The 26343-nt window shown below is 50.3% G+C and overlaps 1 protein-coding gene across 10 annotated transcripts in view; it reads left to right on the forward strand.

The window, feature by feature from the left end:
- The window catches only part of GAS7 (growth arrest specific 7), a 369130-nt gene that overhangs the window by 94644 nt on the left and 248143 nt on the right, over positions 1–26343 (forward strand). For 5 of the 10 annotated variants that reach the window (XM_073310806.1, XM_073310812.1, XM_073310807.1 and 2 more), the window contains exon 2: positions 9337–9460. In XM_073310806.1, coding sequence (XP_073166907.1) covers positions 9337–9460 — 124 coding nt within the window. Of the gene's footprint in view, positions 1–121; positions 194–9336; positions 9461–26343 lie in introns of those variants that run through there. The other 5 variants (XM_073310808.1, XM_073310811.1, XM_073310814.1 and 2 more) reach the window with 3 other exon arrangements.

Consider the following 26343-nt stretch of genomic DNA (forward strand, 5'->3'; position numbering starts at 1 on the left):
AGGCCCCAGTCTTGCTTGGGGATTCAGCCAGGCCGTGGAAGCTTTCCACATCCAGAGCAAGCAGGCAATGAGCTGACTTCATCTGACAACGAGGTCCTTTGTCCTTTCCCTGCTCGGCCCCTGAGCAGTGCAGAGCTGTGGCCAGCCCCAGCTTGGAGAAGATTCACGCTGGGGAGCCGCTAGCTCCCAAATGGTAAGTGAGGGGTGGAGGTGGGTTGGCTTTAACTAGGAGGAGAGCTACTCAGACGGCCTGGGCTGTACCTGGCAGTGCTCCTCATGGCTCAGCTGGAAGTCTAAATGTATTCAGAGCATTCCGGGGGAGGGGCTGGGCAAGGAGACTCTCTCCTAGGCCTTCCACTGATCCTAAGAATCAGTGTGGGGGGATAATTCCTTGTCAGCCGGAGCTGGGGGAGCTCTTGCTGTGGCTGCCTGAAGCCCACAGCGGATGTGATTCCAGCTACAGAAACGGTGAACCTGACAGAACAGAGCCCAGCTAGTGGAGTATCTGCCAAAACAGGAATCAGCTCATGTCAAACAAGACATGCTGACCATAGTCCGTTTGGAAGCCTGTCTCCTGCAGGCTGCTCATGAGCAGCAGTGTCCTTCCAGCCACTAGACTGTAGCAAGGCCAAGCATAGGAAGGAACAGTGACGTCTCAGCATTTGAAAACCAAGATTGATAGAAAGAGGAGATGGGAAGTGGAGATGAGGAGCCCTCTCTGAGTCATGGCTGGGAAACCATTCTAGCTAGGAATAGGCGGTTTTTGTTTGGAAGATATAACACAGAGTGGCGGCTGTGGTGATGAATGAGAGAGCTGGGGAGGATGAGCATGGCTGGCGAGGGGATCCTAGGAGGAGAGTCAGCTGAGCGTACTGCTTGTCAACTGGCTCCACAGCTAGTGGTCAGAGCAAAGCAAACAGCTAAGCTCACTATGTGGAGCGCCACCAAAAGGCAGCAGCCACCTCTGGGGGTGACAACACACTGCACCAACAGTGAGGGCAAGGAAGCTTTGCCTAGGAAGCTCGGCAAACTGGGACTTGGTGGCTGTGATGAGTTAGGTCCCCCTTCTGGGATGCCACCTGATGTACTGGGGTTTCACGAGCCTCTCCTGCTCCACTAGCCTGGATTCCCTCTCCCTGTTTTGCTGAATTTGGCTCTCCAGCCTCTTGCAGCACACACACAGGTAGGGACACACCCAGGTGCAGACACAGACTGAAGCTAGCTCTGTGTGAGAGGATGCACCCAGCACTCGTGTACACCCCCTTTGGGGAATAAACCCAACATAATACTGTCTTGCGCTGTATAGAAAGATCTGTACAGCGCAAGCTCATAAAAATTCACCCTCTCCCTCAATGTGAAAAGAAATATGCACAACTTCTTGCCGCCCATTAGAAATTGCACAAACTGGGTTTAGTAATAAACAAAACAGATTTATTAACTATAAAAGGCAGGTTTTAAGTGATTATAAGGGATAGCAAACAAAACAAAGCAGATTACTGAGCAAATAAAACAAAACACACATACTAAGCTTAAGATCTTAAAGAGACTAGTTTCAAGAAGTAATTTCTCACCCTAAATGTTATTTTAGGCAAGTTGCAGAGTCTCTGTAGCTTGGTGTTCCAGTTATTTCTTCTTACAGACTGGACTCCTGTCTCAGTCTGGACTCACCTCTGCCTTTCCCCTCAGGTTAGTTCCTTTTTTCCCTCAGGTACTTTCAGCAGTCTTTCTTCTTGGGTAGGCAATGGAGGAGAGACTAGTTAGCCCCCTTCCAAGCCTTAAAAAGGATTTACCTAAGACGGGAAACCTTTGTCTGATCCCCATCCCCCTATAGAGGAAAAGTACCAGCAATGTCCAAGGTGGTATTTTGTATCAGATGATCTTATCACCTGACCTTGCAGTGTCAAAGCAACTATGAAACCAGGTTGATTTGCAATGTCCACAGGAATGAACTCCAGGCGGATGGGAGATCCACTTCTTCAAAGACTCATTGTCTTTTTCTAATGGCCCATTAAGGCTGACTGCGTACTGTCTGGTGGCCATTTCCCCAAGTACAACACAGTTGTAATGGTTACATAGTCAATATTCCTAACTTCAGGTACAGAAATGATACATGCATACAAATTGGATAATCACATTCGGTAAATCATAATCTTAGTTATGTCATATTCATATCATAACTGTATTTCTATGAAGAATATGGGGTGTAATGTCACAGTGCCAAAGCCCCTTTAATTTTTAGTGGCCACACAGTACCTCGTATTTTAAGATCCATTCAAAAGCAACTCCTTGGCATTTTTGACGGGCTCCATGATGTGTGCAGCCAGCAGACACTAGTGGTGCATGAACATGCCACCTTCCAGCCACTGATCGGTCTGCATAGATCTAGTCATCAGCTCTCCAGCCATGTGCTGCTTATCAGAGCTGCCTGAAGTGGAGATGCTCTTATTGTGCAAACAGCTGAATGCTAGACGGCTTCAAAACCTGTGCATGCTGCAATCAGGAGAGTGTCACAGCAGAGTGCCCCTCACCCTGCCCCCTTGCACAGCTGATACAATGGTGCCTCCCTTTAGGAGAAAAATCCTGGCTTGTCAGACAAATGGTATGTCATTGATTTCCTTTGAAACATCACTATTAATTATGCCAAAGAGTTTGCTGAAACTCCCAATAGGCGAGAACCTGGTGCTGCCGGTGCCTCCTGTCCAGCAGCTGAGCTTTTCTAAGTGGAAACATCATGGGCTCATTACGTTTGTCCTGCTGCCCACCGGCACTGGGAGCTCCTTGTTTCTTTTCCAGAGCACACCCATCCCCCATTTACAGTGACACTCCAGGCCAGAGTGGAGAGGGCTTGGGGACAGCAGATGTCTTGTCACTGACTGGCCCCTAGTTAATGGGAAAGGGAGGGCCAGTGCTGTGCTAACTGCACCCCAGCCAAGCTAGTGAGCCATGGCCAGAGACCTTTATTGCCCCTCAGGCTGCTCAGCAGACCTGCGGGATAATCCCATAGTCATCAATCGTCAGCCTGCTGAGAGAGGCCCGGGAACAGTATCACCAGCTAGAAAATGGTTAGAAATCAGCTGTCAGGCCCCCTAATACTGGATTAAAATATAGGGAATTTTCAGAATAATCAGTGTTGGGGGCTTTTATTCACCTCCTGGCTTTTGAGCCTTTGGGTCCTGCTTGGATCATGTTTCCTAGCTTTTCTTCACAACCACAGGGCTTAGAAATAAATGTTTTAAAATGGAAGATTCTCTTGTGGTGACCTGACTCCAGGAGCTGGGGCTTTAAGGAAAACATCAAATATCACAAGAACTGGCCCCACTGTGGGGAGCCTCAAACCTTGGTGATGTGGCAGGACTGGGACTTCCCCAGCACATTTGTTCACAAGATGTGTCCCTAGGAGCACCCCAATGCCTGAAGGCCAGGGCTTTCCGGAGCTATCAGTCAGCCTCAGCTGGCCTGACCGGCTCAGCGAACCCAAGATCACTGGTGTCATAATCTGTGTTTAGAAGGCATTGTGGAAGGTGTCATGTGTACACTGGTGACATGCTGGTCATTATTATTATTGCACGGTGCATGCACAGGTGATATGTGAAAAATTATAAACATGCCCTGGAAATATGTTCTTAAAATTTGGTTGGCACGTAGGGTTTAAGTCACCTCACCCTGGACAAATGAATGTGGTTCCACTTGCCTGGCTGTCTCTCCGGTGTAAATTCAGCAAAGAGAGAATCTACAAGTATATTTACATAAAGGGTAAATACTGTAATCAAATTAGCAAATTGCACAGGCAGCTGCTTAACTATTTGGGTGGGGAAGGGGACTGCAAAAATTTACATGGTGTCAACTCCCTGACGCCCCCAGGAGGACTGCCTGGCTTTGAAAACAAAGATAACCTTTGAGGATAACAGGCAGACAGAAAAAGGCATTTTGGCATCCTTCACTTGAGGGGACAAAGAAAGGCAGCGCTTTGGGCTCTGTGTTGGACCCTGGCTAAGGCCTGGCCAGCCATCTGGAAGAACAACTGTGGTGGCAAAATTACTTGGCTTTGTTAAGTTAGGGTTGAGTTTTAGCAGCATATTTTTACTTTTGTTTGTTTGTAATCATTTCTATCCCAATTGCTTCTACTTGGTATCCCTGAAACATCTGCTCTTTGGTAATAAACGAAACCTTGTTTTATTACACAACCATCTCAGTGCAGTTTATCAAATGGAAGGGTAAGATCCTCAGCCAAACTACCAGGTGGGTGCTGTGTCCCATCTCTTGAAAGGAGCAGAGAACTTGGGAAGGTTTTATGAGTGCTGCAGGGAGAGGGGCTGAGCAGTGCAGAGGAGACAGTTTTGGGAAGACTTGGGACTGAAGTGCTGTTGGTGGTGTCGCCCTGCGAGGAGTAACCAGGCTGGTGGAAGCCAGGGTGAGGCTGTTGTGCTGTGAACAGGCTGCTGGCATCAGGGCACTGAGCCAAAGCTGCACAGCGTAGAAGCACCCAGGGTTACAGGGAACACAAGCCCCTACTGGTCTGAATTGATCCTGCAAAGCGTCACTCCTGGTAGTGATGGGCCAGCCCAAAGGAGACCAGAATGTCTGGAAAAAAGAGGCTGAGACCCTTGGGGCTCTCTTGAGTGCTTTGACTGTTAGGTTAATTCAGACTGAAATGGTTTATTGTCTTGGTTTTTATTTCTAGTCTGCAGTAAACGTAGCACACGCGCCTCAGAACTCCAGCGTGCACTCCAGCTCGCAAGGGAACCAGGGAGCCGCCTCCTGCCCCCGCTGCCTGTCAGTCACAGCAAGGGGTTTAGGGATACAAGTGACTCCTATTGCTCCTCTTTGCCTAGCTCTGCAGGAGGGAGCTTAAAGCTGTTCCTTCAGAACTGCTGCCTGGGCCTGTCTTCCCGTGGGAGCACACAGGGGTCGTGGAGGGTTTCCAGCTGCCCTGTCCGAATGTGTCGGGGTTGGGTCTGAGCCCTCTTGGTTTCCTAGCCTTGCTTTAGTATTTGGGCTTTTCTCCTCTTCTGTCATGGGTATAAGGCTGATCAGGGCAGACTGAGAGCGATGACGCCTGTCAGATAGTCTGAGCTGTGAATAGAGACTAGGGCTGAGGCTTTCACTGCTGCAGTGAGAGTGACTCGTGGCTGCCGTTTGAAGAGAGAACTGTGCAGTGGCATGGCAGGTGCCCTTGGAGAGGAGCCTGGCTGAGCACTCCACCTGTGCACACAGCCTCATTACTGCCCTTCTGCCTGGAGCGGTCACTTCTCTGCAATTCCACGTCATTCGAAATACCACAGCTGGAGCTGCCGAGCCCTCTGCTATATGTTCAGCTCACAGTGACCTCGACCAGCAGCTCTCTGGCCCATGGAGTTACCCTGGGGGGAGATCAGATCCAGGCTTCCTGTCTTCCAGATGAGACTTCGGTATAATGCCCCCAGATCCTGACCAGCTCCTGCACAGCCATGCCAGCTCTGCCCAGCCACCCTGGCCACCACACTGCTCCCAGTACACAGCAGTGTGGCCAACTCTCTCCATTCTATCCTGAGTCTTGTGCTATTTGGTGTTTCAGTGAAGGCCCCAGCTCCTGAAATCACAGGAGCCCCTGACAATCTCAGCTTTTGTCTGAGTGCAAAGTAAGTTTCCAGCCCTCATGGTTGTGGAGAAAACTTTAAACTGTCCAACATCCACAGGCAAATAGAAACCCCACCGCTATTATTTTCAAATCTCATGGTTTTGAGGCGTGACTGATGCTTTTCAAATGCTTCGGGCTAGCAACATTACAGTGACCATGACAATGCTGAGCACTTGGCAGCCATGGCTCTCCAAGTGCATCCCAAAAGGCAGCTGGATGTACTGGCCCCATTACAGGTGGCCCAGAGAGGGGATATGATTCCCGGCACATCAGTGGCAGAGTCACAAACAGGACCCAGATCCCCTGTCCCCCAGGCCTGGACTTAGGTCTACACTTAAAACACTACAGTGGCATAGCCACAGTGCTGGAGCTGTGCATTGTACCACTTCAGTGTAGACACTCACCATAGCGATGGGAGGTGTTTTCCTGTAGCTGTAGTTAATCCACCAGTGACTAGGTTGGTGGAAGGATTCTTCTGTCTACATCAGGGGTTAGGTCGGCATAGCTACATCTCTCGGAAGCATGGATATTTCACACTCCTAAGAGATGTAGCTGGGCCAACGTAAGTTTTCAAAGTAGACCAGCCCAGAGTACCTTTCCCAGACCTGAAGAAGAGCTCTTAGTAAGCTTGAAAGCTTGTCTCTGTCACCAGCAGGAGTTGGTCCAATAAAAGCTATGACCTCACCCACCTTGTCTGTCTTATATGCTGGCACCAACATGGGTACAACAAGACTACGAACAACAATGTGGTTTTATTTCTTTAATCTCACACTGAACTTTTCTTCCATTGGAAATGAAATTAATTCAGCTCTAAGATTGTGGGTTGTTAGTTGGCCTGGAAACAAGAAGAGAGCCCTGTCGATGCATAGAGTACCCGTTGGGGTCGATGTTGCCAGTGGCAGCTCAAAAGCCTGAAAGGAGCAACGCTGCCATAGATAGGAGACTATCAAAAGCCTCTGGAAGCCAAAGCTTTTCAGTCTCCTATCTACAGCAGGATGAGTGAGACTGCAAATTGTTTTGACTGCAAATATATTGATGGACAGAAGCAAATGAGACATAAAAAGTCATGGAGATGGCAATCCTCTGACTAGTTCTTAGTCCTGTGCAGCGCAGCACTGGGTAAGGCTGCCTCAGTGAGCCCAGTGCTTAGAGTCTTTCAGGCACCTATAGACTTGTGAAATATTCCCCTGACTGTCTGGCTTTTCCCAGGCGCTCTCTCTCTCTCTCTCTGCCTGAAGAGTAAAGGTTTAAAGTCTGAGCAAAAACAGTTCAGTTTTTGTGGATGAAGTCAGTGGAACAAATGCATTTTGGCTTATAAACATTGTTTATGCCCTTTTGGTTCAATTGGTTCAAAGCGCCCATGGGGGGGAGAGTTGGAATTTGGCCTGAAGAGTGCTTGTGTTTGAGTTTTACATCATGTGTAGTAACCTAATGGCACAGGGCATGTGTGTACGTGGGGGGGCGGTTACATCATATGTAACCAAACACTGAAACCCTGCCTGCTCCCTGAATGAGGCTCCTTAGGAAGTTTGCAGAAGCCTTGTGCTCACCTGGCTCTGTGGAACTCCTGCCTCATTGGCAGCCCATCCTGGGTGGAGAGAATTGCTCCAATTCCATTTGACACATTGTGTTTGGTCTGTTCCCTCGCACCTGCGTCTTTTCTTTTCTTTTTTCTTTTCTTTTGAAGAGATAAGTACCTAGCCAAATAAATCCAGTATCGATGTCCCAAGAATGCCCAGGAGGAAGGTGACTCCATCTCGCGCCAGGCACTGCTGAGGTTGAGCCTGTGGTGCACTCTCAGCAGGCCACTTGCGTATATGCATTCCAACAGTTATTGCCCACATACTATTTCCCCAGGACCCCTGCTAGGGTTACCAACCCTCCAGGATTGACCTGGAGTCTCCAGGAATTAAAGATTAATCTTTAATTAAAGATTATGTCATGTGATGAAACCTCCAGGAATCCATCCCACCAAAATTGACAACCCTAACTCCTGCCCAAGTTCAACAGGGAACAGTGAATGAGGCAGGGACACATACGGTATTAAACAGGAGCCCAAGGGCCTGTGCCTCATTTGGGGCCAAAGTCTCTTTGCAGTTATTCCAGAATGCACCTAGAGTAAATCCAAAGACCTCGAGGGGCATCCTATGAATGAGATCAGATGTGGGGCCCAGCAGCAGAGCTTGCATCTCTGCAGGCTGGAGGATGCAGGGTCAGTGAGGCAGGTCACTGAAGAGCAAGGATTAAATAAATATTCCTTAGGCTACCTCATTCACTGGGCACTACCCAGAGGGCTTTCCTGGAGCGTGAATCAGGCCTTGAACAGGGTGTGAGTAATGTGGAGCTCTCATCACATGTAATTGAAGACTGTCTCTGGATGCCTGGGGGCTGAACAGAGGGGGCATGGCCCCCTAGCAGCCTCAGTTTTGCCAGTTTGAGTGTTTGGCTTTGGAACCTGAACCTTGTGTGAATGCAGATTTGAGACTGAACAGGTGTAGTGGCACATAGCTCTGACGTTAGCAATCCCTGGGCAGGAACACCTAAACACCATGCACCATAGCATGGGGCTGAGTCCTCTACATGCGTTGTTATGCCTGGTGATCTAGGTTATGGTACTGGCCCTCAGTAGTGCCTTGATGTGACATGCTGGCTGGCACAACCGGGACAAGGGCAGTCAGATCTAGTGGTTGGAGCAGAGGCAGGCCGAGTCAGGTACCGGCAGGTCAGGGTCTGAGACCAGCCGGAGGGCAAATGCAGAGTCAGGCAGGATCAGGTCACCAGGAGATCGGGGTCAGGCTTGGAGGCAACAATCGAAGAGCAAAGCCAAGGACAAACTAGGGCTGGAAGCCAGAGTCTAGGGTCTATTGCGAGCAGGGGCTGGAGTAGTTACTTCCTGGTTTAAGTCCTAGTATCAGCCAATCAGTGGGCTACAAGGGGCTGCCACTCAGGGCCTGCTAGGCCAAGTAGGGCCAGCTTTGGGGGTGGGCAGGCTGGGCAATGGGCCAATTCATGCCTTCCTGAGAGGGCACGTCCAGAGCAGGGGAGTCCTGTCCCTCCTGCTCCCTGCCGCTGCTCTTCAGCTGTCTGTTGCCACTGCTGCTCCTGCCCCATGCCCCTGCTTGGAGCTGCCCCATGCCAACCTGCTCCTGGGAGCCGCCTGTGTGCTGTGCAGAGGGCAGGGGGCTGATGTTGGGGTGTCCCCATCCCCCTGCCAGTGTACCCAGTCTCCACTGAGCTGGGGTGGGGAGACGGGCCCACCACTGGTTTTTATTTGCTGTGTAGACAGACCCTAGTGACCCAGGCAGGGACTTTCCCTCTCACAGCCTGGCCCACTCACTGGCTGCTTTGCACCTTGCTGTTCAGTGGGTCACATTGCTCCTCCCCAGAAAGCCTCCACCTCCCAAAGTCATATTCTCGGCACAGCATGTTGCATCAGTATAAACAGTTGATACAAGACACACAGCAGACCTTTGCACTCTGTGCCTCTCCAGGGAGCGTCTCCAGGAGATTCGGGGCGCTTCACAATCTTGTTGGAATCCAGGGCACCTTTTCCAGGCTGGGGATGGGCAGAGCGTAGTACTGGCATTTATTAGATGTGTTTGTCTGTCTCACTCCTTCCCCGAGACCTCCAGATTGGGGGCTCACTTTCCATAGCCATCTCTGTTTACACTTCGCCTTGTCTCAAAGCCAGCTTAGCAGGACTCTCTTCTTCTTCCCAGCAGAAACCCAGGAAGGTCACTCCTCAGCCAGGAGAAGATTCTCTGAATTGCCCTCTGCCCCCCGGCTGGCAGAGCTACATGTCTCCCCAGGGCCACAGGTATTATGTGAATGCCTTCACCAACGGTAAGCCCCATTCAGGCTTGTAGCAGCTTGGCTCTGCTATAATGAAGGGTCTCACAGGGCTATTTCTGGGCACTTAGAATTCACCTCTGGGCTGTTGGTGGTAGTCCACACTGGTTTTCAGGGAAACAATGCAAAGAACAAAAGCATGTGAATGGTACAAATTAATTTCATTGACAAATTCTAGTGACATCAAGAGGAACTCCAAGGAAGCACGGTTAAGCACTCACTCCGAAGTGCCAGAGTGAGGGATGTCTGTGCCACCTTAACTCTGACCCCGCAGTGTGTACTCCAAGAGGCCGTCTTTAGTTCCATGGTATTTCTCTGGTGTACAGGATTCAGACTGGTGCATGTCTGATTTCAGAAGTGGCCATTATATTTTCAAACTGAAAACTATTTTTTCCATCAGCTAATAAAAATGTCTGTGTGATTCCAAGTGCAAAGTGTTCCATCGCATAAGGTAGTGATAATGGCTGTCCATGTGTCTTGTCTCTTACAGAGCCCATGTGCTGTGGTAATTGGTGCTTTATAGGCAGAGGGATAAATATGGATGTAGAACCACTGATCGTGTGCAGTCACTTAGAGTTTGAACGTTGCAAGTTTGTTCTGATCTCCTATAAATGAAAAATGGCTGTGGGGTAAAACTTCCAAAAGTGGTTATGTGACTTAGGAGCCAAAGTCCTCTTTTTTTCAAAGGCCCTTAGGCATTTAGGAGCCAGTCTTACTGGATGTCAATGGGATTTCAGCTCCTGTGTCACTTGAGCACTTTTGAAAATTTTACCCTAATTCTTAAACTTGCAAAAAGACCCCATTTCTAACCTCACTGAGTGTGTGTCAATGCAAGGGGTCTGTGGACAGCCTGAACCAGTGGCTCTAAGGGCTGTGAAATAGCTTGGGATAAGCACAGAATACATTGACAGGAACCCATTCATCTTTTTTGGTCTGAGCCAGATCTGTCTAGATTTGAGCCACTGGCATCAGGAAGAGAATGCATTTTTCAAACATGGGGCTTAGGCCACTCAGGCTGCCGCCCCCTCCCAAGAGGGCCTGTGCTATCGACTGCTGCTTTGAGGACTGCCCTTTTCATTTCCTTTTAAAATCCAGCTTTTCTCTTCACTCTAAAATGTTTGTGCCAAGCATTCCCCCCCCTCATCTGTTCAGACTCTGTGCATGTGTAACCCACACACCGCCTGGGTGTGGTGTTAAGTCCCCTCTAGTGGCACCAAGACCAGTTAGAGAGAGAGATTAAGGAGTCTGCTCTACAGCCTTAACTAACAGCCATATGGCTTTTAGCTCATGCAGTAGAGGCTCATGTATTTAGCTCCAGAGGTCCCAGGCTCGATCCCGCCCGCCAACGACTGGGGTCTGTCGGCGTTACACATGGCCAGAGATGCTGGGAGAGAGCGAGCAAACTTTTCTCCTGCCCCATGCAGTGCTCTGGTCCTCCTAGCTGCAGGGTCAGATAATAATAATGAGAGCTGTCCCCAGAGCTGTATTTTTGCAAGGCACCATCCCAGCATTCCTGACAAGGTCTGCACAGAGCTAGGGCAGAGCCAGTGGCCTACTTTTCCAGATGGTGAAACGGTGGAAAAGTAGCTTCCCAAAGCTGTGCAGCAAGGAAGTGTCCGATGGGGTAGTGGAACCCAGGGCAGTGCTAACCCACCCCATATGTTTCAGAGTAACAGCCGTGTTAGTCTGTATTCGCAAAAAGAAAAGGAGGACTTGTGGCACCTTAGAGACTAACCAATTTATTTGAGCATAAGCTTTCGTGAGCTACAGCTCACTTCATCGGATGCATACTGTGGAAAGTGTAGAAGATCTTTTTATACACACAAAGCGTGAAAAAATACCTCCCCCCACCCCACTCTCCTGCTGGTAATAGCTTTTCTAAAGTGATCACTCTCCTTACAATGTGTATATGATAATCAAGTTGGGCCATTTCCAGCACAAATATCCAGCTGCCTGTAGTCTCTCCGCTCTTCTATGTGAACAGTCAGGCTGACACAGACTCGTGGCCAACTCTCACACAGCACATTCTCCACTGGAGATCTCAAAATGCTGACAAAGGGGAGGCACAAGTAGCCCTATTTTCCAGGCAGCATAACTAAGCATCTCTAAAGCCACTGTTTCTGAGAGGGTCTGTCAGCTGGTGTCTGAGGCACGGATCTATCGTCACATCAGAGATATGGCTCCTCGTACCTGCTCCGCCACAAGTCCCCCTACTCTCATTCATTGTTCCTCATAACCTGCCCCATCAGTTCAGGAAGAGGCGTGACATTTACAGTCCACGCGCGGCACGTGACTGGAGGATTCCCCAAGCAGCAGAGGTGAAGTGCAGAGGATTGTTAAGGCCAGTTGTCAGCATGGGTGGGAATAGAACGTGGCTTTATTTAGCCCAGGGCTCATAGGTGCTGGAACTAGGGGTGCTGGGGGTGGTGGCAGCACCCCCTGGCTTGAAGTGGTTCCATCATATAGAGAGTTTACAGTTTGGTTCAATGGCTCTCAGGCCCCCCACTATAAAAATTGTTCCAGCATCTATGCCTGGGTTCTGAGGTGCTCAGGGTGGGATGAAGAGGGCAGGGGAGAGTGGGGACCCTGTTCCCAGGCTGTGTGACTCACAGAACAGCTGAGTGCTGATGGCTGTAGGGCATTCTAGGGGTTATTTAACTGCACTCCATGTCTGCTGCTGCCAGCGCTGGTGATAAGCCATAGAACAGAGTGGCCAAACCGTGGCTCATGAGCCGCATGCAGCTCTTTTACAGTTAAAGTGAGGCTTGTGGAGGACCACTTCTCCATTCTCCACCTACCAAACTCGTAGACTCATAGATATTAAGGTCAGAAGGGACCATTATGATCATCTAGTTTGACCTCCTGCACAACGCAGGCCACAGAATCTCACCCACCCACTCCTGCAATAAACCTCTCACCTATGTCTGAGCTATTGAAGTCCTCAAATCATGGTTTAAAGACTTCAAGGTGCGAGAATCCTCCAGCAAACTGCCGGGGAGCTCGGGGCTTCTGCCCTGTGGCGAGGTGGTAGGGCTAGGGGCCATGGGCAGCGCTTGACTCCTGACCCCCTGACTTCCCCCCCCGTGGGACCCTCATCCTCCTGCCCTCCCCTGCTGCGGGGCCCTAGTCCCGCTACCCTCCTGCACCGCAGGGCCCTTTTCCTCCTCCCCTCCCCTGCCGAGGGGCCATCATCCTCCTGCCCTCCCCTGCTGCAGGGCCCTCGTCCCCCTGCCCTCCCCCGGCACAGGACCTTAATCCTCTTGCCCTTCACTGCTGTGGGGCCCTAGTCCTCCTGTCCTCCACCTCCCTGGGGCCCACATCCTTCTGCCGTCCCTGACTTGGGGCTCTCATCCCTCTGGCCTCCCGCCACAGGGCCCTCGTCTACCTGCCCTCCCCTGCCATGGGGCCCTAATCTTCCTGCTCTCTTCTGCCGTGGGGCAGTTGTCCTCCTGCCCTTTCCTGCCCCGGGGCCCTCATCCTCCTGCCCTCCCTTGCCTTTGGGCCCTAGTCCTGCTACCCTCCCTCCCCCGCCACAGGGCCCTCGTCATGCCCTCCCCTGCCATGCCACCCTCATCCTCCTGCCCTCCCCTGCTGTGGGGCCCTCGTCCTCTTGACCTCCCGTGTCACAAGGCACTTATCCTGCCTTCCCCCCTACAGGGCCCTCACCCCGCTACAGGCCCTTGTCTTCCTGCCCTCTTCCCTGCCGCAGGGCCCTCATCCATCTGTGCTCCCCTGCATTGGGACCCTTGTCCTTCTGCCCTCCCCCACCATGAGGCCCTTGTGCTCCTGCCCTCCCCTGCCATGGTGCCCTCCTCTCCCTGCCCCCCCCACCCCCCCGCAGGGCCCTTGTCTATCTGCCCTCCCCTACCATGTGACCCTCGTCCTCCTGCTCTCCCCTGCCACAGGGCCCTCATCCCTCCATGCTCCCCTGCCTTGGGACCCTCACATAGGTGCTGACTTCTCCTCTGCTCCCCGTTTACACACTGCTGGGATAGGGGCCAGTAGCTGGGCACACCAACAGTCAGGCTCTGCCGCTCTGGCATTAGAGCATAGGCCATGGTGGGCTGCCATCTGATGGGGTTCATCCAAATACAAGTACAGGCATCTCTTCTAGTGAGTATTGAATGGAGAGGGTGAGAGGTGATCTAGGGAAAGAAAGAAAAAGAAGTTAAAAACACACAAAGCCAGTCTGAAATCCTGGAGGTCAGGGAGCTGAAATCGCTTGGTCCATTGGCTGTGCTCCTTCAATGGTGCTGGCTGCCTAGATATGTTGGTATCTCTAGGGCAGACAGGAGGAGACTGCTGTTCCACTTCAGAAAATCCTACCTTCTTCTTTTGCAACATCAGCAAAAGGCTATTATGAAGGGCTGTTGTTTTACAAACTAAGGAACATGTTTGATATGCTGCAGATAAAACACAATCTTTTATTTATTCCCTTTGCAAGATTAGGAACAGAGCATTGTTTGTTGTACAAAATATGCAACATACTTGCATGATTTGTCCTTTCATGAACATGTGGAAAATTTGGCAACAGCTTGGCTCATTTTATCCAGTGCTCTGTACATTTCAGTCTAGTATGTATGGGAAACTTCAGAGAACATTGCCTTGTTGATCACAGCAGAAAACAGGCTGTATTTTCAATTAAGAAAGTCATAGACAAATTCTACGCTCCTTTCATTCTTGTAGACAATGGATTAAAAAGGTAATAAAATAGTGCAGAATTGTGGACCCATTGTATAGTATATTATATATCACCACGATCACCAGAAATCAACCCTTTTCCCTAAAAACAACAACAAAAACCAACCGTTATTTAGGTTGCAAACTCAAGCACTTGAAAGTTAGGGGATGCCAGATTTAAGATAGCTCTCAGAGCCTTCATTTGGCCCTTTATACTATGTATTTTAAAACAGTGTTTAATTACATGATCACATATTTTTTCCTCAGTGGGTTTTCAGCGGGGTTTGAATCTAGAAGCTTCGACTTCCCAGCACAGACTTCTGCTACTTCAGCTAAATGAGCAGTAGCCTGTTATCTGTGGCCACTAGAGGACACACTACATTTGCCAGTGGGTTACACAGCTATTAGAATCAGAGGTGGAGTGTTGAGTGTCCGGATTCCTGCATAGCCAAGCACAGATTTGGTGCGTTTATTCTGAAATGCAGTGTTGTGATGTTCATGAAATGTGATTTTGTCCAGTTTGGGACCTAGGTTCTTCCACCGGCAGTTATCTTGTGCTGCCTTTCAGTTACTTTATTTGTGAATTGGATGAAGGATACTCGTCTGCCTCCCAGGGAAGGGATATGGGGTCTAGGTAAGTAATGAAAGCTGGGAACAGGAACATTAACTCTGGTAAGAGAAGTGAGGGCAGAACCCATGTGTGACTGGTTGGACCCCCCTTCTGGGATGCCACCTGATATGCTGGGGTTTAACTGAGCTTCGCCTGCTCAATAAGCCTGGGTTCCCTCTACTGCTTTGCTGGAATAGGCTTTCCGGCCTCTTGCAGCACACACACGCAGGTAGGGCCATGCCGTGAGAGGGCTCCCCCAGCACGCATGTGCCCACTCCCTTTAAGCGGTACAAACCCAAAGGTTTAATGAAATTCGCCTGCTCCCTCAATGTGGAGGAAGATATGCACAACTATATGATATGACCCCCCAGTTAGAAATTACATAAACTAGGTTTTATTATGAACAAGCAATATGTTTTTTAACTACAAAAGGTGAATTTTAAGTGAATATAAGAGATAACAGACAGAACAAAGCAGATTACTGAGCAAATAAAACAAAATACTCAAGCTAAGCTCAATATACTTAAGAAATAGGATACAAAATGTAATTTATTACCCTAAATATTATTTTAGGCAGATTGCAAAGTTTCTGTGGTCCAGAATTCCAGTTATATTTCTTTTCAGACTGGACCCTTGTCTGAGTCTGGACCCCCCCCCCCCCCCCGACCTTCCCTTTGGGTGGCTTTATCAGTCTTTCTTCTTGGGCAGACAGGCCATGGAGAGGAAGAGTCCCGTTTGCCTTCCTCCCCACCCTTAAACAGGATTTACATAAGGCGGGAATCCTTTGTTTCCCAAATTTGTCCCCCCTTCCCTTCCAGAGGAAAGTTACAAGAGGTCCCAGGTAATATTTAGCACCAGGTGACAAGACCACCTGACTGTAGTGTCAGAGTTACCCGCCTCCCAGGAGAGAGAGAGAGATTAGTATATCCTCGTTGTTGTTCCTTCAGGATGGCTCATCAAATTTGATGGCCTGTGGTCTGGTGGGTGTCTTCCCAATACACATCCAGTTGTAATTGTTACATAGTCCATATTTCTAAGTTTAGATACAGAAATGATACATGCATACGAATTGGATGATCACATTCAGTAAATCATAACCTTTCCAGTGATACCTTACAAGATTTATCTTGCATAAACTATATCTCAGTTATGTCATATTCATATCATAAGCATATTTTTGTAAAGAATATGGAGTGAAATGTCACACCAGGGATTGCAGCAAAGTGCACCATTTCCAGAGTCAGAGAGTCTGTTCCGTCACATGGCAAATTGTGTGACTGAATTACCTACATCAGAGGGTTACAGAGGCTTGGGACTGAGTCTGTCTCTGTGTGTGAGAAAGTAGGGGAGTTGGGAACCCATGCGCGAGCACTGCAGTTCTGATCTGAGAGTGCAGAGGGGCTAGTTCTGTGGTTCCCTTCCCGGTAAATCCCAGCAACAAGCGTAGCCACAAGCCAGCCAGGTGTGAGAGCGTCTGCCCTGCCCATCTCTGCTTAGTGCTGCCCTTCTCCAGACACTGGGCTCTGACACAAAGTTGGTGCTAATAAACACAATGAAAAACTTGATTTCATGCCACTTCAGATTGTATCAGGACAGCCCCTCCCTGCCACCCAGAACCTTAAAAGCATGGAAATAAAGATAAAAGTCTCCAGCATTCCTTGCTCCTGGACCATCACCCCAAATGTAGTCACAGCACGCTACAGAACCTTAGCTCTGACCTCATGGAATCATAGGACTGGAAGGGTGTGATGAAGTGGGGATTTTCCCTTGTTATGTTGTATGTGAGTCTTACTGTTGAGCCTATGTGAGTTTGACTGTTTTGCATGAATACTGTGTGTGCCTCAGTTTCCCTGTATGCTGCACCAGTCAAAATCAGGGTGTGTGACTTTGGCTGAGACCTCTGGGGCAGGTGAGGCTGCTCAAGCTGCCTGTATATATGCTATGACTGGTGCCCTTCGTAACGCGAGACCCAGGATGGGGATGCGACCAGGTAACTCTTTGCTCAGAAAGTGAGACAAAGACAAGGAGGAGGAGCAATGGGGGAGGGGGGTCTGAGGTCGGGTTGCTGGGAGCTGGCAGTCTGCTTGGGGGGACTGGAAGAGGGGGAGTCCAGAGCTTCTGGCCCAGGGCTCCCCAAGATGGACTTGGCTGAAAGTCACTGATTTCTGTGATAGCAAGCTCTGTTCTGTGCTGTGTTCCTGTCAACTAATAAACCTTCTGTTTTACCGGCTGGCTGAAAGTCACATCTGACTGCGGAGCAGGGCCCTCTGGCTTCCCCAGGAGCCCTGCTCGGGCAGAATCACTGCAGGAAACACATGGTGCGGAAGGGGATGCTGAATGTTCCGAGGTCAGACGCAGGAAGGTCGAAGCTACGTAAGCTTCTTGCCCTGGCGACAGTATGCTCAGAGAGAGGAGGCATGCTCCACCAGAATCATGACTGGCTTCATATGGAGTAGTTCCAGAGCATCACTCGGTGACTCTGTGACACAGCTTCGATCTTCCTGGGCCTGACCTCGGAGCATTCAGCATCCCCTTTCACACTGAGCTGATGAAAACCAAAGACTCCCTGCCCAGAGCTCTCCTGAAAGAGAAGAACCTAGCCTCGTTGTGCAGCACAGCAGAGAAGTCCATTTTGAAATCTGGCAATGGCCAGGGTGGGAGGGCTGGTACACACTGAAGATTGGCTTATTTCATTTCAGGCAGTGAGAAAAACAGGTTTTACACTTCTACACTTAAAGCCCATGATGATGTGGTGTATGGTGCAGTATGTTACTTCCTCTGTGTGTGTTTCACCTACCACAGGGGAGGACAAACTGCAGGCCAGATCCGACCCATCAGGGCTTTCAATCCGGCCCAAGGGATTGCCAGCCCTGGGATGTAGCAGGGCTAAGGCAGGCTTCCTTCCTGCCCAGGCCCCACCCTGCTCCCGGAAGTGGCCAGTGCCACGTCCCTGCGGCCTTTGGAGGAAGGTGGGGGCAGAGGGCTCCGTGCGCTGCCCTCGCCTGCAGGCACCGTCCCCCCACAGCTCCCATTGGCCGGGAATGGGGAACCGCAGCCAATGGAAGCTTTGGGGGTGGTACCCGCAGGTGAGGGCAGCGCGTGGTGGAGCTGCCCGCCCCACCCCACCTCCAGGAGCCACTGCCAGACATGCTGGCCACCTCCAGGAACAGCGCGGGGCCAGAGCAGGCAGAGAGCCTGCCTTAACTCCACTGCCACCCTGGAGCCGCTCGAGGTAAGTGGCACCGGACCGGAGCCAGCACCCCAAACCCCTCCTGCACCCCGCACCCCAACCTCCTGCCCTGAGCCCCTTACCCTCCTGCCTTGAGCTCCCAGCCGCACCTCTTCTGTACCCCAACCCCCTGCCCTGAGTCCCTGCCACACCCCATACCCCTTGTGCACCCCAACCCCCTGCCCTGAGGCCCCTCCTGCACCCCTCCTGCACCCAAACCCTTGCCCTGAGCCCCTTCCTGCACACCGCACCCCCTCGCACACTCCGCACTCCCTCACTCACCACAACCCCCTGCCCCAGCCCTATATTCATGGCTCTGCATACAATTTCCCCACCCAGATGTGCCCTTGGGCCAAAAAGTTTGCACACCCCTGAACTATCAGCTCAGGTGGAGATGCAAGGGTGCTATCCAGGCTGCTGAGGGTATTGAGGAGGGGGCCAGAACATCCTACCTGGGCTTCTCATTGCCTCTCAGGTGAGGGAGGAGGGTCCCTGTTTGTACCGTCCAAATGTCAATTCATGCTGCCCGTCCTCTGCTTACAGTTCATTCTCTCCCCTCTCCCTGCACACGCCTGTACACACACACACGCCCATGTGCACCGCCCCCTACACATACATGCACACACACTTCACACAGAAAGAGCCCCACAGCTCAGGGAAGGCTGGCCCCTAAAAACCCCAGTCTGCCAGGCAAGAATCTGGCATGGAGCAGCTCTCTTCACCCCCTCCCCTGCTGAGCCCTGGAAGCCCCTTTCTGAGGGGCCCCTTAGCAGACCCCAGCTCCTGAATGGCCTGGCCTGACCTTATCTTTTACATTGCTCTTCTCCCTTTCTCTCATCTGAAAAGAAAGAGCGTTCTGTGGCCAATGCTGTTTGTGTGAGTGTCTGTGCCTGGCATTGCCCAGCCTCCAGCAGCGAGTTCTGCGCCTTCCAAGCTGTTTCTCTGGCCTGGCACAATGGGCACTCCCTCCATAGCTATCACGGAGAGGTGACCTCTGTGCATCTCCCTCACACATGCCGGTGGCCAGGGCTTTCCCTGACTTTCATCTAACTCCTTTCTGTCAGCACTTAGTCTCTGAGGAAATGAGAACTTGACAAAGATGTGTTGTCACTTTTGGGGAGGGTAATTGTAGTTTCAGAGGCAAATTATGGTATAGCTCTTTTCAGCCTTCAAAACATGGCAGAACCTGCCCATGGGGAGAGCGAATATTGTCCTGTCAGCCAATTCCAGCACAAACAAGGCTCCTGTTCTCACATTCAGGCTTAGCGTCCTGGCAATGTTTGTGACTGTCTGTCAGTGTTACCCATATGTCCCAGTGGCTGTGCTCTGGCAGGGGAGCGGGGGTGTCTGTGTGCTTGAGTGCTCATTGTCTGTAGCAGGGAATGTGAGGAGTCAGGCATTTAACTGGAAAGAACGAGAACTGCTACAACACATTCATATTCAGAAAAAGCTTTATGAAAAGATCTGTAATTTGCTGTAGGGATTGGAATGGCTCCTTGGGAAGGGACAGGCCCTCGTCAGGACAGCCAAACAGTCTCATAGGCATTCTCGGCGCCACCCCTCAAAGGCTGACCTGGACTAACTCCTGGATCAGATCTGTTGGGCCTTGGAACTAGGGGGCCCCATCTCACCGCCATTCTGCAGCCAGCACTCCCCCTAGGTCCTGTCTTTGCAGTGTCTGAGGACTCGTCCGATGGGACCCTGTTATGGCTCAGTTCTCCAAAGTGGAAGGCTCATTTGCTGCTGCAGCAGGAGCTGCTGTAGAGAGGATGATTCTGTACAAAGTCCAGCTACCTCGAGCTTGGTCCGACCACTCGGCATCTCCCTTGTGTGACATTTAGAGGCACCCTGATTTGTTACACCCAGTATTTCATGTGGAAGCTCAAGTGAGGGAGGAGCTGGCTAGCCATTCTGGAGGGCTTCGACAGGGCCTTGTCCTGCAGCTTCACTGGTCCTGCTGTTGGGAGGTGGAGACCACAGTGTCTGTGCCCCAGTTTGGGGTCCCACTCCATGGCCCAGCTCTTCACTTAGAACCAGGTGGCAACTGAGTGTGACTGAGAGACTGGAAGACAAAGGTACGTCTGTGGGAATGTCTGGCTGGTGTTCCTGCCATCATGGCTGTTCATTGGGCTAGAGCACTGCTTGCTTCTCCAGGCTGGGACAGCTTCCTCCAGGCTGGGACAGCTTCCAGTGTAGGGACTGGAGGAGAAAGGGGACATTAGAAAATCCCCATATATTCTGCATTGTTCACTGGGACTGCTCCCCCTACCACGTCTTTGGACAGGATTCCACCGCCCCTCCCCCTCCCACCACCATACATCATCTCTTCTTTAGCCTCCCCTGCAGAGGATGGGATGTCCTATCTCTAAACTCTATCACTACTGCTGTTGCAACAACCACACACACAAGCACACGCTCACCTCACAAAGATATAAACTTTAAGGCCAGAAGGGACCATCATGATCATTTAGTCTGACCTCCTGCACATTGCAGGCCACAGAACCTCACCCACTCACTCCTGTAAGAGACCCATAACCCTAAGCTAAGTTACTGAAGTCCTCAAATCATGATTTAAAAATATCAAGGTTACAGAGAATCCTCCATTTACTTTAGATCAAACCAGCAAGTGACTCATGCCCCATGCTGCAGAGGAAAGCAATCTGACCTGGGGGAAAATTCCTTCCTGATCCCAAATATGGTGATCAGTTAGACTCTAAGCATCAGGGTGAGACCCACCATCCAACCAGCTGGGAAAGAGTTTTCTGTAATAACTCTGAGTCCTCCTCATCTAATGGTCCATCTCCGGCCTTTGGAGATATTTGCTATAGCTGTTGTGGATGGGCCACATGCCATTGTAGGCAATCTCATCATACCATACCCTCCATAAACTTATCAAGCTCAGTCAAAACAAATTAGCTTTCTTGCCCCCACTACTGCCCTTGGAAGGCTGTTCCAGAACTTCACTCCTCTGATGGTTAGAAACCTTCATCTAATTTCAAGCCTAAACTTGTTGATGGCCAGTTTATATCCATTTGTTCTTGTGTCAGCATTGGCCCTAAAGTTAAATAACTCCTCTTGCTCCCTGGTAATTATCCCTCTGTGTTTATAGAGAGCAATCATAGCTCCCCTCAGCCTTCTTTTAGTAAGGCTAAACAAGCCAATCTCCTTAACTTCCTTCTCGTACGGTAGGTTCTCATTTCCTCAGATCCTCCTTCTCTGCACCTGTTTGAATTAATCTCTCTTGTACCTGGGAGGCCAGAATTGCACACAATATTCCAGATGAGGCCTCATTAGTGCCTTGTATAATGGCAATAACTCTTCCCTATCTCTACTGGAAATACCTTGCCTGATGCATTTTACGGCTGCCTTAGCCTTTTTCATGGCCGCATCACCTTGACAGCTCATAGTCATCTCCTATGATAGTCATCCTGTGATCAAAGTCATCCAGGGCTTTCTCCTCCTGTCACTTCCAACCGATATATCCCCAGCTTATAACATCACCTCACTCTTTCTGTGTCATTTTCGCACATATGCTTGTGCACACACACAGACACACATCTGGATCCCCCCCCCACACACACCCATGCGCACACACAAAGAGTACTTGGTGCTGAGGCTCTACAGGAGGGAGGCCATGGAACAGCCAGGGCTAAATTGAATACCAGGAAGAGGGAGGCCAGACGTGGGCAAAAAATGAAGCATTGGGCTGGAGTCCCTGACACAGTTAGGAGTAAAGGCAATAAAATGGAAAAGCTGGGCCCAGCTGGGTCAGGGAATATCTCCTGGGTGTAAACGCCATGGAGGGAGAGAGACTGTTCAGGGTGGCACATGGAGTCAGAACTAAAAGGATTGGGATGAAGAGGTGAACATAAGGGCGATACTTGGACCCATGCAATCATTCCCCCAACCCACGCTCAGTCCCCCAAGCCCTGTGCTCAGTCCCTCCCTCCCTGTGCTCACTCCCCTCAGCCTCACACTCCCTCCCTCAGTTTCCCCAGTCCCTCCCTCCCTCAGTTTCCTCAGTCCCTCCCTCCATTCTCTGTCCCACAGCCAGTCCCCACAGCCTCCACTGGAAGAGGGGCCTATATTGGGTTGCGATCTGGGCCCTCCAGTCTGCACGTTCTAGTCCTGTCTGGCTTTAGATGTTAGGTGCTGATTCTGCCCCCTCTGACACAAAGTGAAATGAGGCTTCGGGGAGCTGCTGGTTTCTTTAAGGTGCAGCCTCTCAACAAGCACTGCTGAAACTGTGAACTGGAGAAGATGTTTGACAACACCCAGGCTCACTCCCAGCTGGGAAGAGCAGAAATCCCTGCTTTTCACACCCACTCGCTCTTGGCTGACTGGCTGGCGGTCAGCCAAGTGAGGTGTAGGCTGGGGTGGTGCCTCCAGCACTGTCTGGAAGTGGACGCTGTTCAGGACTTTAGGCAGCTGTTCTGTCTCTGCGAAGTGTTGCACATGTCTGCTTCCTCCTGAGACACAAATGTATGCAGTTTGCTGTCCAGCTCGGGTTACTGGCTGCTTTTCAGCACACCAAGCAGCCTGTATATTCTCTCCAGTGTGAAGAGTCAACTAGAAACTGAGTTGTTCTGCCGGAATATCAGGAAATAAATGTCCCCAGGCCGGTTTGGATTGCAAAAGCCATGGTGTTGTGAGGCATACATAACCTGATGGAAGGAATGTGTGTGGGAAGAACATATCTGTCTGAGGCAGAAGGTGACTTGGCTGGGTGCTGACATTTGGATTCAAACTTGAGCACGTCTCTAGATACTGTGGATCTTTTGGGGGCAAATCCAGGTAAGCTGGAACCATTTCTGGTCTCTCTTTTATTTTCCTGCTACCTTGACAGTCACAGTGAAATAAGAAATAACCTGACCAGTGGATACACCATTTGGACAATCAGTGCCAAATTCCTAGCTGGCACTATCTGAGCCCAAAGCAGGGAGCATGGTACTATGCCTACCATCTTACAGGATGGGGACTCTATCCTGGAAAAGGACATGGGGCTATGGTAGATAATCAGCTGAATTTGAGCTCCCAGTGCAAAGCTGTGGCCAAAAGGGCTAAAGCAGTGCTTGGATGTATAAACTGGAATCTCGAGTAGGAGCAAAGATGTTATTTTACCTCTATGTTTGACACTGGTGCAATCACTGCTGGAATCCTGTGTCCTGCTCTGGTGCCCACAATTCAAGAAGGATAAATTGATAAATTGATAAATTGGAGAGGGGTCAGGGAAGAGCCACAAGAATGATTAAAGGACGGGAAACCATGCCTTATGGTGATTGAGCTCCTTGAGTCTATCTATTTAGTTTAACAAAGAAAAAGTTAAGGGGTGACTTGATCACAGTCTGTAAGTACCTGCCTGGAGAACAGAAATTTGGTAATAGAGGGTTCTTCAGTCTAGCAGACAAAGCTGTAATTCGATCCAATGGCTGGAAGACATTGAACAGTGAGGGTAATTAACCACTGGAACAGTTTACCAAGGGTCTTGGAGGAGTCTCCATCACTGACAATTATAAAATCAAGATTGGATGTTTTTTTCCCTAAATGCTCTAGTTCAAAGTAGGGTGTCAGCTCAGAAAAATTCTGGAGGGTGGGAGGGGGGTCAAAACTAGATGAGTAACAAAGGCGAAGGATTAAGAGCCAAGTCAGGGGAGAGCACAAAGTGGAGGACATAATAGAGCATATTGACCTATGAAAAGGTGGGGAGTGTAAGCCAAGGTCAGGGGAACAACGACCCCCTTTCCCCATAGTAAATGGCACCCATAGTTCAAAGAGCAGTTAATTCACTGTAGCCTGTGTTATGCAGGAGGTTGGCCTAGATGGCCTTTCCAGCCCTACAATCCATGAGTCTATGGAATGGGAAGGGAGGAGGGACCAGACAAGGGGATACAGCGAGGGGGCCAGGCAAGGGGGAACAGGAGGGGAGGCGGGGCCCGGCTGAGGAGGAACAGGTGAGGAGTCAGCCAAGTGACTGATGTACTGACTCCCGTGATGTACTGTGACACTGAACTGATCCTCTTAATGCAGAGAGAAGCTCTCTTGTGCTGGGTGGGGCTGTCCCATGCCAGTGTCTGAATGCTGGATGCAGAGCACTGTGAGACTGGACAAGTGCCCAGGATGTGGAAAAGGGCTCTGCTCTGTGATTGAGGTGACTTGCTCAGTGCGAGACCCTGATTCAGGACCGCCTGTAAACACGTGCTTGTGCCTGTCCCTACTCAGGAAAGCACTGAGGCTTAACTTTAAGCATATGCTTAAGTGCTTTTACAATGAATGGTGCCTTGCTCAACTGGCTGTTATGGGTGTGAGTGTGCAGTGTGTCTGCATGGTTAGGCCATCTGGGTGAGCAGTGGTGGGAAGCTGGCAGTGTTCTCCAGTTGTGTGGGTGGTGGTTTCAGCTGGAAGATGTCTGTCAGCATGTGAAGGGCTTTCCTGCTGTTGCTCTGATGTGATACAGCTGTGATACCTCTAACATTAGTCAAGGAATAACGCTTTGGAAACCTTGCCCTCCCTGTGCTGGATGAGTCCCATGTTTCTGACAAGCTGCTGTCTCCTGTTCTGGATTGAGGTAGATCAGGGGTTCTCACAAGAAATTTTTGGTGGCCTCACAGTGCGGCTACCAACTATTGCCGGTGGTCGCTCTGACATTTTTTCCTAAAATATTCAATTAACTTTAGGAAAAACAAATAAATATGCACGTATACAAGTCCAAATCATTGTAATTTATTTATGTAGGGTTTTTTTCGCAGAGTCAATAGTAAAAATAATGTACAGTCGTCTCTGTTCTTTACTGGACCTAAACAGAATAGAAACAAATAATGTGTTGTGCATGTTCTTGTCCATTTTTGTTGTTTCTTTTGCATTTTTGGTTGCTTATTTTTTTAAGACTTGCTAGCTAATAAATCTGTTTCTCTAAAAAGTGATATTTGTATTTTGTTAATATCACTTTTCACAGCAGCAGACTTGCTAGCTATCTGGGAGACAGTGAAAAGTGATAGTAATAAACATACAAATATCATTTTTCACAACAGACTTACTCAGCCCTGGCAAGCTGGGGGACAAATTAAGCCCCGGATGGGGAGGTAGGGAGCAATGTTCCCTCTAATTTTTTCCATCCGTGTGCAGAATAAATTTTGTCATGTACACCGAGGTAATGCGTGGGTGTGTGCCACCAGTAGAAAAAAACCGTTAGATATAATATATATATTTTAAAAGTTACCATAAGGATAATTACTCCAGCCAGGACAGGTAAGGCATTTTAGAACTCACTACTCAAAGAATTAAATTTAAGTGTAAGAGAGAAATAAAAATTATGAAATGAATAGACCAGTCAAATACTAAAGTAGCACACTTTGAACGAATAAAATTACAGAGAATATATGTGCAAGAAGTAACAACAACAATAATACAAGTATGTGTTGGGAGGTGAGTGTGAAAGACTCTCTCTGTGTGTGTGTGTGTGTGTGTGACACAGAGACGGTGTGTGTGCTGGCTGCTGGGAAGTTTCTGAGAGACGCTGTGCCCTGTCTCTTTAAGGCACTCATTGAAAGCTTTCCTGCTCCTGAGTCCTGTCCCCCCACCCCTCTCCGTGGAGATGGGTACATGGGCAGGGCAGGGCAGGGAGGAGTGGGAGAGATTGTGTGTGTGTGTGTGTGTGAGAGAGAGAGACAGAGATTGTGTGAACTGTCTGCTGGGGAAGTCTCTAAGAGACTGTGTGCTGTCTCTTTAAGGCACTCACTCACCATCCAGAAGGCTCCTTCAGACCTCAGCCCACAGCAGCTCTCTCCTGCTCTGAGTCCTGAGCCCTGTCCCCTCTGCCCTGGGCCGTGGAGATGGGGTACAGGGGCAGGGGAACACCCTGGCATCAGCACCTCCCTCCTCCTCTTCCCACTCTGCACAGCCAGCAAGTGGGTCCTGGGAGCAGCTGCAGGAGCAACGTGGCTGCAAAGCAGCGAGGAGGGGGCACCTGAACACAAGCTGCCAGATGTGCGCGGCTCTGCTAGTCAAGTGCGCTGCACTTGAATCACTCCTGGGCATTAATGTGACCATGCAGCTTAGAGGAAACACAGGTGGGTAGGGAGGCAGCTGGGGGTCAGGGGTGATGAGGAGGGGAGGTGAGCTTGGGGCCGGCTGTCACTGCCACACCGCTGGGGGATCGCATGGCTCCATGGCTTGGGGGTCAGAGCCCACTGCCGAGGTTGGGGGGTGGATGAGCCTGGGACCAGGGCCGGGGTGAGAGCTCAAAGCCCGTGGTCAGGGGTTGGAGCCCACCGCCACACGGCTGGAGCCTGCCGCCTGCCACCCCAGGTCTGAAGCCCAAGCCCCACTGCCTGCCTACTCCTTCAGCGTTTGTGGCTCCAG

This window comes from Lepidochelys kempii, chromosome 14 (assembly GCF_965140265.1).
Source record: "Lepidochelys kempii isolate rLepKem1 chromosome 14, rLepKem1.hap2, whole genome shotgun sequence".
NCBI lineage: Eukaryota > Metazoa > Chordata > Testudines > Cheloniidae > Lepidochelys > Lepidochelys kempii.